Consider the following 16,499-nt stretch of genomic DNA (forward strand, 5'->3'; position numbering starts at 1 on the left):
AAGCCCATAAGGCGAGATCTCAAAGCATATGTATGTGTTTGCCATATTAACATCTACTGTAGGTTTACTAACCCTCTTGATCATAATATTGCTGTATGGATGAGTACAATGTATGTAGCAAGTGAATTCCCTTGCGTACTCTGAAAGTTCTTCTTCTAAATAAAGCAATATTGTTTATTCTGTATGGTCCTAGGTGCCAAAATTTAAATATGATTTTGTTAATATAATCAGCTTTACAAAAAAACACAATACACACTTTGTCAAAAGGACTCAACTGATGAAATTAAACAGAGATCAAATGGAAGGTTTGAGTACCCAACATATGAAATACAGCATGTATGTAATCAGAACGCAGGAAATTTTGTCCAAACATTGTGCAAACATTTGTTTCATTGTGCAAATGGGGATTGTTTATCAATATACTATAATTAGGGGCGGATTTACTAAAACTCAAATGATTCAGCTTTTTATGAAAAAAAAGTGGACCAAACTCCCTTTCATTCATTTATCAATAATTTTTCTCGAAAAAAAATTCAGAGCAACAAAACATTGCAACAAAATCAGGCGTCAATTGGTATCATACAACTAATGCTCTAAAAACTCGATTTTATCAAATATCAAAAACGGCTTGTTCCAGCAGTATGGGATAGGTAATGGCTTTGCTGGTTGTGAGAGTTTTCTGGATAACTGGATAGTAAGATCTTTATCATATCAGCAAGTGTGGACATCATGGCACGTATTTGTGATCCATTCTGTAGCAATATAAAAAGCTGCACCCTGGGTGCAAAGTGTGGGGCAGGGTATAAAAAGTGCAGGGAAAAAATGGTCGCTCCTTGTCCAACACAACCCCTGGCACCGACATCTGGCAAAACCTTTTAAACATTTAAATGTCTGCAGTGTTTGCAGATTCTGTTATATCTAAACATATATACATGCTTAAATATTTACACTCATTGACTTACAGTGTATTTTGCACTGACGAGCAACTCAACATGACCGTGCAGTTTGTCCTTTACTTGAATGTAATCACTTTGCGGCCAAAGTGGAGGCAGAATTGGCAAGGAGAGCAGGGTGAAAATGGTAATGGGTGGGATGGAGGGTGAATGGGGGAGGAATTGGGGCAGATCAGGGCCGGAGGAAGAACAAATATGGTTTCATATCTACCGGCAAATACAGTCGATAAACCTGTAATAATGGCCCTGGGCCCGGCCCGGGTGGAACCCCTAGTCAAAACACACACACACTGTATCAGTCACTTTACATTCTAGGGAATAAAAGCACTCTGTCTGTGGCAGACCCCACTGAGACGGACTGACAGTTGGGTAACGCCTTTTGAGAGTTGCAGATCAAAAACGGTTTACTTAAGTTTCAAAACAATCCATAACGTGGTGAAGTGTGATTTTGGGAACAAAACCAATTTATTTCTGAAAAAGATGATCCTAGAACTTTCATTGCTTAGAGCAGAGCACCAATTTAACCTGCACAAAAATTTTAAGTCAGAGAGTTAGACCAATTACTATATACATATTAATTACAATAAAGCCCTGTTAAAAAGAGAAGCGATTTGGATATATGAACTGGATTGCGTTGCCCCTAGAGGGTTGAACAGGCAATTAGTACTAAGTTGTTTTCTGTAAAATGTTTCTTTCAAATGACAAAACATTGATACGACAAAAACAAGGTTGAAGCAAATTTTATTGAAACAATGTTTTTAAATATGCTATGCTTAGCAACACTTTGTCACAATACATTGTCATTTTTTGTATACTAAGTATATAATTTGTATGCACTTTACAGACTCTATTTGGGGCTTGAAGTTGGAATGGAATCTTTGCACAGTGCACCAGCGACACGAAGTACTACTTGACACCATGCTACAGCGGTTCCACCTAGAGAACCCCACGCTAGAGCGGTTCCACCTAGAGAACCCCACGCTAGAGCGGTTCCACCTAGAGAACCCCACGCTAGAGCGGTTCCACCTAGAGAACCCCACGCTAGTGCCGTTCCACCTAGAGAACCCCACGCTAGTGCCGTTCCACCTAGAGAACCCCACGCTAGTGCCGTTCCACCTAGAGAACCCCACGCTAGTGCCGTTCCACCTAGAGAACCCCACGCTAGTGCCGTTCCACCTAGAGAACCCCACGCTAGTGCCGTTCCACCTAGAGAACCCCACCATGCTAGTGCCGTTCCACCTAGAGAACCCCACCATGCTAGTGCTGCTGGGATTCTTGGCATTTGTAAATGAGGGTAATGGCATAAAGAGTGGTTTGTGGCATTTAGCTGCTGTGACATTTGCATATTAAAAGCTGCCATGACAAAACATTGCATTCTGCAGTGCCCCGTGTGCATAAGCCACCTGGGGCTCTCAAACTAATTACACATTTTTAAGCAAAACGACATAAGTGGTAACCCAAAAGAAAAGGGCATTCATTGTGCCTAATGAGACACTGGAGATAAATTCACCTAAGCCGACTTTGCTATTCAAAAGCAAATTGAGCCTCTGCATTAATGAATGGATTTCAGGTCAGTTAAGATTAGGCTCACATGACTATATGACAGATCTTAGATGCTCTACAGAGAAGAAGTAATAGTAATAGTTCAATTGAAAATTCGTTTTTAAAGAACAAATACTTGAAATTACAGCTTCCAAGTGAAAAGAGATTTAAATTTTAGTAGTCATATTAAAAAAATAACTAATTAAAGACCCACCTACATGATATTTTAACTATTCTGGCCACTAAACAATACCCCATCCTCCTCTGCACCAATAGCATCACAAAGACAGCCCTACTCCTCCATGCTAGACCTTCAAGGCTGAGCTGTGCAATCAGCCCCCATGTGTGTCAGCATTACTTTGGTTTTCTGGTTCTGGTCACCAGCCAGGAGCTTGTGTAGTAGTGGCTAATTTCATCCTGGCGTCCACTGCACATCATCCTGACTGGCAAACAGAGTGGGGAATCCAGAAAATAAAATAACCCAGTGCAAAAATGCCAACCCCACTGCATAGCTCTGCTTTGGAAATCCACAGTCTTTTGTGTGAGGGAAAAAATCCTGCAAGAACGGACCACCAGCAGGTTTAAAACCTCCGTTTATTAGAAATTCATTAAAATATTAGCACAGAGCATTGTAGAATCAATATGCTTTGATGTGTTTCGTGGACGAGCCACTTCCTCAAAAAAAAAAAAAAAACAGTAAAGGGGTCCCAATAGTTGAATTCACGTGGGGGAAGTTAGTTCTCCTTTAAAGGGGACCAGGCACCTAAAAAATTATTTCAAATTCTATTTTATCATGTTAGTCAAGTAAAATGAACTTTAATTACACTGCAAACATTATTTGAATCTTGTTTTTCAGTCTGGGAACTCATAATTACAGCAAGCAGGCAGGAGCCATTTTGTGGACACTGTTATTAAGACAAGCCTTGTATCATCTCAGAATCTTGTTTGTGCACCAGAATGGGGGACCCGATGTCCATCCCCATGCCCTGGCTACACAATTAAATGGTAAAGAGAACGGGGGAATGTGTGGAGAACAGTGACATCTAGGAAGTACTGAATGGAAAGTGAAAGTAATTGCTTGCCCCGCCTCTATGGCTAAGGCATAGAGGAGGGGCAGACAATATTTGATTGACAGCTGAGATTTTTAAATGAGTTTACAACAGCTATGAATGCTTTAATAAAAAATAAAAATTGGATTTCATGTTTAATTTGAAAAGGACTTTTATTATACAGCATTTTATGTCTGGGTGACAGGTCCACTTTAAGGAATAATGGATTAAGACTCAACTATCAGCCATGTTAACTGTTGCACAAGTATTCAGATGCATTTTTTGGCAGGAAATATCCAAAAAAAGCCTTCCTGAAATGTTATTTCCTAAGATGGAACACTCACTGCAGAGTTCCAGGCAGTCTCTGGAAGTCATGTCAGCAAAGAGCCTATTCCTCGGCAGCAAGGCTTCATTATAGGAGGACGGCCACCACACAAGACTCTTAACAGCACAGTTACCAATGCCAAGTGTTGCCATTTGATGGACAAGTTTGGGTTTGGTGGAGGTCAGAAAAATACTACCTGCTTAAACACATAATGCCATCAATACGGCTTAGGAGATGAGAAATCATGTATGTATGTATATTTTTATTTGTAAAGCGCTCCTTGAGGGCAAAGCACTGTACAACAAAACAATAAATTAGTAGTAACAAACAAGGGGTCATTGGAATAAAAAGTAACAATAAGTGCATTATTAGAAATACAATTCACATAAATATAAAAAATATAATTACAATACAGATTAAGTGCTCAGTGTCAAGGAAACAAAAGGCTAGAGGACCCTACCCCGTAGGGCTTACGTGTTCAAGCTTATTAGGGATGCACCAAATCCAGGATTCGGTTCGGGATTCAGCCTTTTTCAGCAGGATTCGGCCGAATCCTTCTGCCAGGTCGCAACTAATGCGAATCCTAATTTGCATATGCAAATTAGGGTCGGGAAGGAAATCGTCTGACTTTTTGTCACAAAACAAGGAAGTAAAAAAAGTTTTCCCCTTCCCACCACTAATTTGCATATGCCAATTAGGATTTGGTTCAGTATTCGGCCTAATCTCTCACAAAGGATTCGGGGGTCCGGCCGAATCCAAAAAAGTGGATTCTGTGCATCCCTAGAGCTTATAGATCCAGTACAATGAAATCCTAATACAAGTAAACCCCAAAATAAAAAAAAATGCCTAATAAAATAAAACATAACTCTAAGCAACTATGGTTTTTAAAGTTATTTGTATACAGTATGTATTGCAGGTCACCCATTCCAATTAGAAGAAAGGAAGTTCCATCAAAATATTCAGAAATTTCACTGAGACCTGTGAAGAATTGAGGAATTGTGGAATTGTGGAATTCTCTCCCTGAATCAGTTGTACAGGCTAATACATTAGATAGCATTAAGAAGGGGTTGGATGGTGTTTAGCCAGTGAGGGAATACAGGATTATGGAAGATATGCTATCCTCATAGTACAATTGATCCAGGGACTAGTCCGATTGCCATTTTGGAGTCTGGAAGGAATTTACGCCCCTTATTTATAGAATTAAAAGGTTGACCTTGATGTGTCTTTTTTCAACCTAACTTACTATATATGTTACTATGTACTGAAAGCAGTGTTTGTCCCTTTCTATTCTCTGTCCTGGTGGCTCAGACTATTGATACAATGTAAGACAAGGCAGCTGATTAACAGACCTGACTTTGCTGGGGAATTAAGAGTTTAAACATTGCTTACAAAAACCAGGAGTTAAGCAAATGCGGCTTTCAATAGCAATTGAATATATAAAAAAACTTTAAATCACTGAAAATGTTTGTATTGGAAAGTTGCTTAGAATTATGTTTTCTTTTATTAGGCATTTTTTTTTTATTTTGGGGTTGACTTGCCCTTTAACTGTTACAGCACAACACTATAATGCCCCTATAGGAGTAAAGAACTTGACTGGCCTGCTCAGAGCATTTGACCTCAACCCAAAAGACCCCTTGGAATGAACTGAAACCCCAACTCGGCAAGATCTAATAGCCTAGTGTCAGGGCAAAACTTCACTGATCCTACTGGGCCTTTAAAAATTAAATGATGCCAACAAACTTTCAACATTTACTAAAACGTCTTGTCAAGAAAAAAAAAAAAAAAGAGATAGTTATAGATTCAAATTTCAGGTTAATTCCCTGGTTTTGGGAATGAAGTTCCAGTAATGAGATGTTGGAAGGGCAAGTATACTAAACTTATGACAATGACCAAAAAATAAAACATCCATGGGGTGAATTTAGAATAATTTTATAGCTGTATTTTGGTAAAAATCAGAACCATTTAAATGGAAAGCATAAAAGAATAACACCCCTTCCTGGAACTTCAAGGCATGTCATCTTGAAGTTAAATGAATATACAACTACAAAAAATGTGTCATTTAAAACATAAGAACAATTGCACATTAGCAGTTTTTACTGTAATTAGCGCAAGCAACGGTCTTGTACAGAAGGCACAACCTGTTATTGTTGGCAAAATCCAACGGAGGACAAAGCTAAAAATACTATTTTGGTCTTCCAAAAGATGATTAGTGTATTTACAAGGTCAGCAAAGGGCTTGGCAATTAAGGAATACGTAATTAAGTCAGCGGTAATACTTCTCACTAGATTTACGCCTGCTTTTTTACTCGGCTCTTTTGCAAAAGAACCATTTGGGAAATATTACCGTGATGCAAAGAACTCTTGACCAGTTTGAGGTGCTTCAATTATAGAATAATTTTAGGTGACAAGGAAATTACTGTCGTATCGAAGCGCGTTGTGATATACATATTTAAAACCCCAGACCTTTAAAGAGACTGTCGTGTTTAATGAAACAATTCAAATAGAGAACCAGGAAGTGAGTAAGAAGAGAACAGATCGTCATTCTGTTTTTATTGCAGGAAAAAACCATGCACAACATGTTTCGGCACATTCGCATTCATCGGGTGCATGTTGTGCAATAAGAACAGAATGACTATTTGAAATTATGACGTACTCTCCGGGTGATACTTTATTGCTACTTGGAATTCTGAAATCCTGACACGGGGGTTGCAACCTGTTGATGAGTACCGTGACACAGAATTGGAACTTAAAAGGGGTGGTTCACCTTTAATTTTTTATAGTTTTATAGTTATTATAGTTTTCTTCGGACTCTTTGCAGCTTTCAAATGGGCGTCGCTGACTCCCTTCTAAAAAACAAATGCTCTGTAAGGCTACAAATGTATTGTTACTTTTTATTACTGATCCTTCTCCTATTCAAATTCTAGTCTCTTATTCAAATCAATGCATGGTTGCTAGGGTAATTTGTAGGGATGCACCGAATCCAGGATTCGGTTCGGGATTCTGCCTTTTTCAGCAGGATTCGGATTCGGCCGAATCCTTCTGCCCAGGCCGAACCCGAATCCTAATTTGCATATGAAAATTAAGGCAGGGATGGAAATTGTATGACTTTTTGTCAGAAAACAAAGAAGTAAAAAATTCTTTCCCCTTCCATATTTGCATATGCATATGCAAATTAGGGTTCGGATTTGGTTCGTTATTCGGCTGAATCCTTTGTGAAGGATTCGGGGGTTCGGACGAATCCAAAATAGTGGATTCGGTGCATCCCTAGTAATTTGAACCCTAGTTACCAGATTGCTTAAGATGCAAATTGAAGAGCTGCTGAATAAAAAGCTAAATAACAAAAACCACAAATAATAAAAAATGAAAACCAATTGCAATTTGTCTCAGAATATCACTTGCTAAATCATACTAAAAAGGTATCTCAAAGGTGAACAACCCCTTTAAGGACAATCCATTCTCAAGATAACAGATCACATGGTTCTCCGGTAGTGATGTGCTGGTCGGATTTTTCAAGACCCGCACCTGACCCTAACCCGCCCTCCCTTAGCCCACCCACATCAGACTTCCGGGTTCCTTTTATAGACCGGAGCTGCCCGCCGGTGACCTCACAAGGGGCGGGGCAAGCAGGAGCGCGGCTATAAAGCCGGAAGTTGGAAGCAGGCATTTGAAGGTGGCGGGCAGGGAGAACAGCTCAACCCTCACCTGCGAAGAGGAGTGTGGGGTCAGCCTGAACCCGCTGGTAAGCCCTCGGGTATCGGCCTGCACATCACTATTCTCCGGTCCTAATATGCTCTGAGCACTGGCAGCATGAGTTTAGGATTCCTGCTCTCTGTACAGCAACTGTGTTATCCAAAGGTGATGGATGGCAGCAGGAGTCATAACGGCAGGAGCTTTCGTAGGAGTACACTTTGCTAGTTTGGCAGTGAAAGGGTTAAGGAAATGAGACTGCCAGATATATTATCTTCCCTGCTGTATGTGCAATTAGGGGATGGAGCCCTTGTGGGCAAATCTCCTTGCGGCTGCCAATAACACATTCGGGCTGCTGCACATTTAGGTCTGACAGGAGGGGTGTGTCCTCTGAACCCTTCATGAAGATTTGAACATTTACTCCATCAGCATCAGAGTCGGATACGGTGGGCTTAAAGGCGAAGAAAAACGATTTCCGTGCTTATTACTTTCTGTGTGGGAAGACGGCTTCTTAACTGGATATCACCACGCAAAACCGTTTGCAAGTGTTATTTTGTACCGTTTATAAGTAAAAAACGAAATGTATCAACGTTTCTAGACCTTCAAAGAGACGTCTCCCTCCCAGAGAGTGATCTGTTGTAGAAGTAAAGGACTCCAGAGAGCCTGGTTTATCCCTTAACTTCGTTACATTACGTTTGCCTGTTGTTCCCATTGCTAGAAGCAGCAACAAAGAACAAGGGCAATAAAGAAAAAAAAAAAAGAGCTCCCATATCATAGATAAATCATCTTAAACAGCACCCTAGTGTTTCTAATGTAAACGCTTGAGCATACGGAATCCCTGTGATTTATTGGTTAAACACCCAATGGTAAATGCAGTAAAATGAATAACTCCTATTACCCTAATGAACAAATCCAGGTTCGGAGAGAAAGATTCTGATGAAAGGTATTCGCTTATGCTGGTGGATGAGAATTGTATTGTTCCATATACACACCCTGCTTAATCACCCTACATTCACTATTAAGGGGGTCTATCGCAAAAATTAAAATGTAATATAAGCTTCATCTCATTGAAATAAGACACTTTCTAAATATAATCAATTACAAATTATGTACCATTTAAGAAATAATCAAGTTAATCTTCAGTATCTCACTCCCCACAACCTGTCACTCTTCATGCTGAGGTCTGGGTCAGATTTTGATGGACAGATAGGTCTATAACATCTTTTAGGGGGACCCCTTTCTTAGCAGAATAACTCAAATAATCAACTCCAGCACATACAAAAGGTAACAAAATAACAGACTCTGGCAAACACCCTGCACACAGAGAAAACAGGATTTCCATCAGAGCCGGTTATTTTTTAAAAGCACCTAGTTAAGCCTGCAACCCCCCCCCCCCCAAAGGATGTATTAGACCTGTCAATCAAAAACTGACTCCGCCTACTGTATGAAGACAGAATGAAGAGACACAGGTTGCTCAGAGGGGGAGAGTGAAGAGTAACTTGATTATTTTATAAACAGTACAGAATTTTGAATAGATTATATTTAGAACATTTCTTATTTCAGCAAGATGAAGCTTATATTAAAAATTTTCATTTTCTCAATAGATCCCGAAATAGCAACTACGAGAAGCCCACCCTGCGCCCTCTGGTTCCCACAATCCCCTGGGAATTGTATTTTTCTTAACAGCGGATGGCCCCAAGCTGGGGGATACAGCCCTATACATTAAACCCAATGACATATCGTACAGAGATTTACCTACGCCAACCATTCCCGTAACATACCCATGGGGCTCGTTTGCACCTGAAGTGGTTGTTCACCTTTAAATTAACTGTTAGTATGATGCAGAGAGTGATATTCTGAGACAATTTGCAATTGGTTTTAATTTTTTATTATTAAAGGTTTTTGAGTTATTTAGTAGCTTGCAGTTTCAGCAATTGGTTTCTATGGTTTAAATTCCCCTAGCAACCCTGCATTGATTTGAATAAGAGACTGGAATATGAACAGGAGAGGGCCACATATTTACTGAAACGTTGTCATTATTCTGGGATCAAATTGATTCGAGCTTCAAATCACGTACTTCGGTTTTGTTACAGTTATAATCTCTCCTTTAGTGGTTCACCTGGCATACCAACATATTTCAGTTATCATTCCTTGTTGTAGGATTGGACCATTTAAGATTCTTGTAATTTATTCACTTTAGCGTTGTTCGGTAGATATTAGGTTTTACTTAATTTTTTTTAACAGTTAAGGTGGCATCCCCAATTAAAGATTCCAATCTATATTTTATTTTTCTTTTAGGCATTCAGCCAAAGCAAGCTGTATTGGTGTGCCTCATTGATTTTGATCTTTTGTTAAAATCCTGCTTGTTTAATTTGAAAATAATAAAAACATTTTGAAGAGTAACAGGACAGGCCTGAATAGAAAGATGAGTAATAAAAAGTAGCAAAAACAGTACATGTGTAGCCTTACAGAGCATTTGTTTTTAGAAGGGGGTCAGTGACCCCCCCCCATTTGAAAGCTGGAAAGAGTCAGAAGAAGAAGGTAAATAGCTAAAAAACTAAATAAATAATGAAAAACAATTGAACAGCTGCTTAGAATTCGCCATTCGAGAACATACTAAAAGTTAACTTTAGGGTAAGGTCACACTGTGAGATTCGGGAAGATTTAGTCGCCCGGCAACTAATCGCCTCTTCTTTGGGGTGACTAATTTTCCCGAACTGCCCGTTTCCCTCTCTTCCTCCTGCTACCAGAACGCTTGCGGCATTGCACTCGCGGCACTTTGTTTTCCGAAGTCGCCCGAAGTTTCCTTTTGAGGCGAATCCTCCCCGAATCTCACAGTGTGACCTTACCCTAAAGGTGAACCACCCCTTTGAATTACTGAAATGTATATATCTGTTATCCTACATCGCTGATCTCCAACCGGTTTCATAGACTGTTCTGTGTTTTCACTGTGCTTCTAAAGCAGTGATCGCCAACCAGTAGCACTTGAGCAATAATGTACTCTCCAATTCCTCGGTTATTGCTCTCAGTGGCCTCAAAGCAGGAGCTTATTTTTGAATTCCTGGATTGGAGGCAAGTTTTAATTGTATTAAACCCAGGTGCACTGCCAAACAGAGCCTCAATGTAGGTTGAAAATCCTCATAGGGGCTACTAAATGGCCAATTACAGCCCTTATTTGGCACCCCAAGAACATTTTTCATGCTAGTGTTGCTCCCCAACTCCTTTTATTTCTATATATTGCTCACGGGTTCAAAAGTTTGGGGGATCCCTTTTTTAAAGCAAAAAGAAAAGGGTGGAATCCAGGGGTGCAGGCTGATCCTCCAATGAAATGTCTCACCTAGACACCTGGTGTCTTATTCACGGCACTTGCAGAACTACAGGTACAGAGTGATAATAAATACAAATCAGAAAGAGGAGATTGTGATCTGTGCAGCAGTCTCTTCCCAGGCTAGTCAGTCATATTCCTATAACACAGGAGTGCTCATACTTTACTAATACGAGGTCTTCTTTTAGTGATGTTGTCCTATTACGAACTACATCCATAAAAACATTGTTTGCATTCTGTTCCACGGAAAAAAATATAACTTAAATATTGATTTATAAGAAAGTGTATGTTGCTATATTTATAAAAAAAAACTTATAATAAATATCTGAATGAAAAGCATGAAATAAGAGGGTGATTGAGACAAGCTGTTTGTTGACATTGTCAACTAAGGGAGATAGCACACGGCAGATTCGGGGAGATTTCGTCGCCCGGCAACTAATCGCCTCTTCTGCAGGGCGACTTATCTCCCCGAACTGCCTTCCGCCTGCTATAATGAAAAAACGCCGACGCCAATGCACTGGCGGCACTTCGATTTCCGAAGTCGCCTCATGAGGAAACTTTGGGCGACTTCGGAAAATCGAAGCACCGCAAGTGCTAGCGTTTTCTTATTATAGCAGGCGGAAATCGATTGTCGCCCCCCAGAAGAGGCGATTAGTCGACGGACGACTAAATCCCCCCCCCCGAATCTGCCCGTGTGCTAGCTCCCTAAAGGACTACTGGTACATCCCGATCTAGCTTTTGGGCACCCCTGCTGAAACACGACAAAAGGAAGAGCCCAGAGCAGCTTACGTCCATATGTTATCGTGCCTTTCCAGAAAGTATATACAAATCCAACATGTGACTTTGCAGCAGAAGGTGGAGGAATCTGTATATATTATCCAACAGGTGTCTGTATCTAAGTGTCCCACTGTATGCTGAGTGATCAGCTCCTGAGCAACAGCAAAAGCCATGAGCAAAGCTGCAGCACAGCCAGAGGTGTTGATGTCAGGATGGCGGGGAGTTGTAGTTCATCAGCGTGTGAAATAGAACTCAACCCCCTGGTCTATGAGAAGAGGAAGCGGTTAGTGTCGGAGGGTGACATTCTCTCTCTCTATAGATATATATATATATATATAGATCAATGTGTCAGTTTATGAAATAAAAGTACAGGATGTGAGCTTGGTGTTACTTGCCCTTTAACAGAAGAAGCCGGCCGGTACCTCGCACCCTGCCCCGCTGCCCCTAACCACGTGACACTGTCCAGCTGCTGCTCCAGTCTCCGGCGACCCTCACTCCCACAGTGACAAGTGTTCGCTTCATGCTGTAATAAGAGCTGGAGAGCCGCGGGACTGTACGGCAAGAATTCCTCTTATTGTTTGTTTTCTTCCCTCCTCTAATTACCATCCCGTCCTCCTCCTGTCACACAGACCCCCTCCCTCAGGGCACTGACACCCTCCCAACACTCCCGAAGCTCGTCGCTACCGAACACGGACATGTGCACTTACCTACACAGTGGATGAGCCGGTGCCGCCAAGAGTCGAGCTCCCTCCGGAATCCCTTCCTCTCCGCCGTGCACCGCGGGCTCCGGCACTGGGCAGCCATTCCGTCTGTTCCCCTTTTTCCATCTGCCTCTGACGTCACCGCCCGTCAAACCTACAACTCACTCACACGGAGGCGGGAAGTGCCACTGCGATGATTGTCAGGCGGACTGACCAATCAACGTAGGGACGATGGGGCGGTGCTTCCCGCCGCGATGGAAGATCTCTTAGAAGCTTCATAGGAGAAGGACGGGCTTTCTTATTGTGACTGACAAGCTTTCAGCTCGGGGGCGTGGCTTAAGGAAAGGGACGGAACTAGCTGTCAACCGCTGAAATGGGCGGGTCCATTTTGTCAGTTTCTATTCTCCTGCCACTATACAGAACTTCTTGTGGTTTTTTTTTTTTTTATTTTGCTGGCGACAAAATGTAGTTGCACTACATCATGGTGAGAAGCTCGTTTAAATAAAGCTGACTCTGATCTCCAAGTTCCAGAGTGTTCCGGTGCCACCGCCTCCCGTGTTGCGAGTGATCCAGTCCGGGTTTTTGCCGGCCAATTTGCTGCACTTTTACTAATTATTATGAAGTAGAATATGGTTTTTAAAAATACCAGGAGTGGATCAGTAGCTCAGTGATCATTGCACGCTGCTGCTGCTGAGGATCATTATTATTATTATATTATTATTATGGGATGTCATTTCCCTCACCCAAAAAATTAAATAAACTTGACTTTTCTGTACACTTTCGCGTGTTTAACTGTTTCAGAATATTACCAGTTTTATACTGCTAACATCTGTTTTGTTCTTTTTTTGCACAACTGCGACTCTCTTCCAATCAGGGCCGGAACTAGGGTTAGGCAGAGTCGGCACGTGCTTATGGCGCAAAGCAGTGGAGCAGTGGAGCAGGGGGGGTGCGAGCGGGCCAGGGCCCGCACCCACTCAGGGCCCCCCGGCAGTCTGTGCGCCACATACAAATGTGGCCGTACGGAGGGGGCGGGGCTCGGCTGCGCGTCACGCACCAGGGCCCGCCCCCCTCTAGGATCGCTACTGGCGCAAAGCTCAGGTGGCGACAGACAGTACCCATACCTCCCAACTGTCCCTTTTTCGGAGGGACAGTCCCTCTTTTGACAGCTCAACCCGCAGTCCCTCATTTGTACTGGAAAGTCCCTCTTTTCTATGCACTGAACAGCCAGAAAAAGAAACAAAGTTTCTCACTTAATTGGCTTTTAGCAGAGAGCCCAGAACAGCTAACAGGTGCAAATAAGATACTTTGTAACAATTTTGAGACACAAACATTTTAGATAAGGAGAAATATTTTCAAACTTTCATAACCTGCCAAATTTTGTAAAACAAACATGGTAATTAGGGGGTGTGGCCACAGAAAGGGGTGTGGTCAAATAAAATGCTGCGCTACGTGCGGGAAAAAATTTTTTGTCCCTCTTTTTACTTCCAAAATGTTGGGAGGTATGAGTACCTTACCTGCCTTCTACCCGTAGTCCCGTCCCCTCTCTCCTTGGCGATTCACACTTCTGTGGCGGTGATGTGCGCAGGCGTCAATTTGCGCATTTGAGCGCTCCAGTCAGCACCGCGACCGCCCAGGTTGCCTAAAGCCAGGGCCAGATTTACATAGCGGGCGCCCCTAGGCCTGCTGTCGTTTGGTGCCCCCTCCCCTTTATCCACACTAAATTTAGGAGCAATGGGGATTGGCGCATGGGAAATTTAAAAAACTATTGTATCTCCGGCGCATGCGCAGTAGGAGCATTTTGCCAGTACGGATCTACTGCGCGTGCTCCAAAAGTCACGAAGTGAAATCGGAAAACTTCGTGACTTTTGGTGCATGCGCAGTAGATCCGTACCGACTAAATGCTCTTACTGCGCATGTAACAAAACGCTGGTCAAAGCAGGAAGAAGATCGCGTGGAAGAAGATGGTGCCTGTGAACTCCGTGGACTGGACCTGCGCAGAAGGGCAAGTAACAAGTTAGGGGCATTTGCCCAGCGGGGCAGGTAGGCCAGGGGGGAGGAGGGAGGGTGGGCAACACACGGGAGGGGGGGAGGGTTTTTGCACCGACTGGGTTTCCTTCTCCTTTAAGACAGAGCTGCTGAGGCAATAGCCAGGTATCAAACTGCTTATATCTTTATAATGGCTGAAAGTGAAACATTTAATGAAATTGTAAAATTGCTCAGAAGAGAACACGGGGCGGCCCATTTATTCAAACAAATACAAGATGTCCTCTGCACTCAACCCATTGAGAAATTTTGTGCCTCGAGCAACTAAAAATGCCTTACCCTTTAAACAAAACAAATAATCCCTGGCATTTTTAGTAGTTCAGCGCACAAAATTCCTCAATGTCTTAAATATATTGATAATGGATTGAGTGCAGAGGAACTCTTGTATTTGTCTATATGAATTTTGTGGTCACAGCCTCATCGCACCCCTGCCTAATAGTTTAAAAATTATTGGTGAACACAATTTTCCCTTGTTTGTTATAGAGGCCCAGTAAAAATTATTCACATTATAGTCACATGATTTTAAGGCTTCGGTTCACAAAGATTCATCTTAATCCTGCTGAAAAGGGCAGAATACTGGCCGAATACCGAACTGCATCCTGGATTTGTTGCATCCCTAATGAAAAGAATGAATGAAAACAATACTTAAAAATCTGAATAAAAATATGAAAACCTCTAATTATTAGTTTTTTGGGCAATTACTGGTCAAAAAACATCTGAAAACTTCTAAAAGTTTGAATTGATTAAAAATGGACAACTAAGATAAGCACAGCTCCCATTGACTTGTATAGGACCTCAACAGCTTGTACATGGCAACGTTTTTCGTAATTTTTGCACTTTATAAAAATTAAATATTTAGAGAGAAATAAAAAAAACAAATTTTTAAAGAAAAAATTTGAATCATGAAAAAAAATAGAAATTCAAATGTTAATTAAATAAGCTTAAGCATGTGTACTTTTTTTGGGGGGGGGGGTTTGGGAGGGGAATTTACATCCCATTTAAATGCATTAAAGGCATCACAGAAGCCCAAGCAGTCTGGTGCATGCCTCTAAAATAAAGGAATCTATTGTGCTGTTTCAGTGAATAATGTAAACAGCACGGTTTATATTGAATGGAATGCCAACCCTTCCAAATTGGGCGAGAGACTTTTTAGCTTGAACATCCACCTCCTATTCTGACTTCTGTGGTCTCCCACTTGCACTGCAGAAGTCCATGCCAAAAATGTTCTCTTTGCGACCCTTGTGTGCAGCAGAAAGCCATCTGGAATAAGGCAGTTGTACATTTATATCTGTTGTGTGATTAAGGGAACAAGGCAGTCGTCATTATATAAAGGACTCCCCAGCCCTGTATATATGGAAAAGAAATGCAGGAGAGAAACTGAGCGCAGAATAAAGTAAAGAGCAGGAGGGGAACAAATGACAGAGAAGGGGTCGCATTCCACAGAACGATGGGGAAAGATTTGACGCATGGCGATGAAACGCATGTGATGCGTAGGAAGTGCCGAATATAATGGGACTGATCGAGATATCGCAGGTAAAAACTACACACAATACGACTGTCGGATGAAGATGCAGCATTCACATCCAACAGTTGTGTCATGTCGAATACATGTACCTGCGATTTCTTGGTCAGTCCCATTATATTCAGCACGCCCGACGTGTTGCATGTGTTTCGTCGATGTGCGACTAATCTTTCCCCATCGTTCCGTGGAGTTCAGCCTTATGAGAAATAAAATATACAGCAGATTAGTGATGCATGAGTTGACCTGATATTCACATTTTTGTTGTGGTGATTTTGCACTAATAAATGTCTGAAGTGAGTTACTCTGCATGTTCCATTGACTATTTGCTGTGTGCTATTGGACCCTGGCACAGTGCTCACTGGTAGATAGCATATATATCCAAAGTGGAAAGCAGGAACAGGACTACACAGGTCAAGTGGAGAGATGGAGGAAAATAAAATCAGAAGATAAATGAAATTAGGACAGAATGGGAAATCAGAAATCATAACAAGAAGATAATAACTCTTCTGCAAATTTGAATTAAGTCTGCTAGTGGTAGTCTAATGTAGTATTTGTGTAGCTTAATGGTCGTTGTCT

The 16,499-nt window shown here is 41.6% G+C and overlaps 1 protein-coding gene across 4 annotated transcripts in view; it reads right to left on the reverse strand.

The window, feature by feature from the left end:
- LOC108698049 (ligand-dependent nuclear receptor corepressor-like protein) overlaps positions 1 to 12,747 on the reverse strand; it is a 55,020-nt gene extending 42,273 nt beyond the window's left edge. For 2 of the 4 annotated variants that reach the window (XM_018228878.2, XM_018228885.2), the window contains exon 1: positions 12,365 to 12,739. In XM_018228878.2, the coding sequence (XP_018084367.1) occupies positions 12,365 to 12,461 (97 nt within the window). In that variant the 5' untranslated portion in view covers positions 12,462 to 12,739. Of the gene's footprint in view, positions 1 to 12,364 lie in introns of all 4 variants that reach the window. The other 2 variants (XM_041588206.1, XM_018228892.2) reach the window with 2 other exon arrangements.
- Between the last annotated feature and the right edge of the window lie 3,752 nt (positions 12,748 to 16,499).

The sequence above is a fragment of the Xenopus laevis genome, chromosome 1L (assembly GCF_017654675.1).
Source record: "Xenopus laevis strain J_2021 chromosome 1L, Xenopus_laevis_v10.1, whole genome shotgun sequence".
Lineage (NCBI taxonomy): Eukaryota > Metazoa > Chordata > Amphibia > Anura > Pipidae > Xenopus > Xenopus laevis.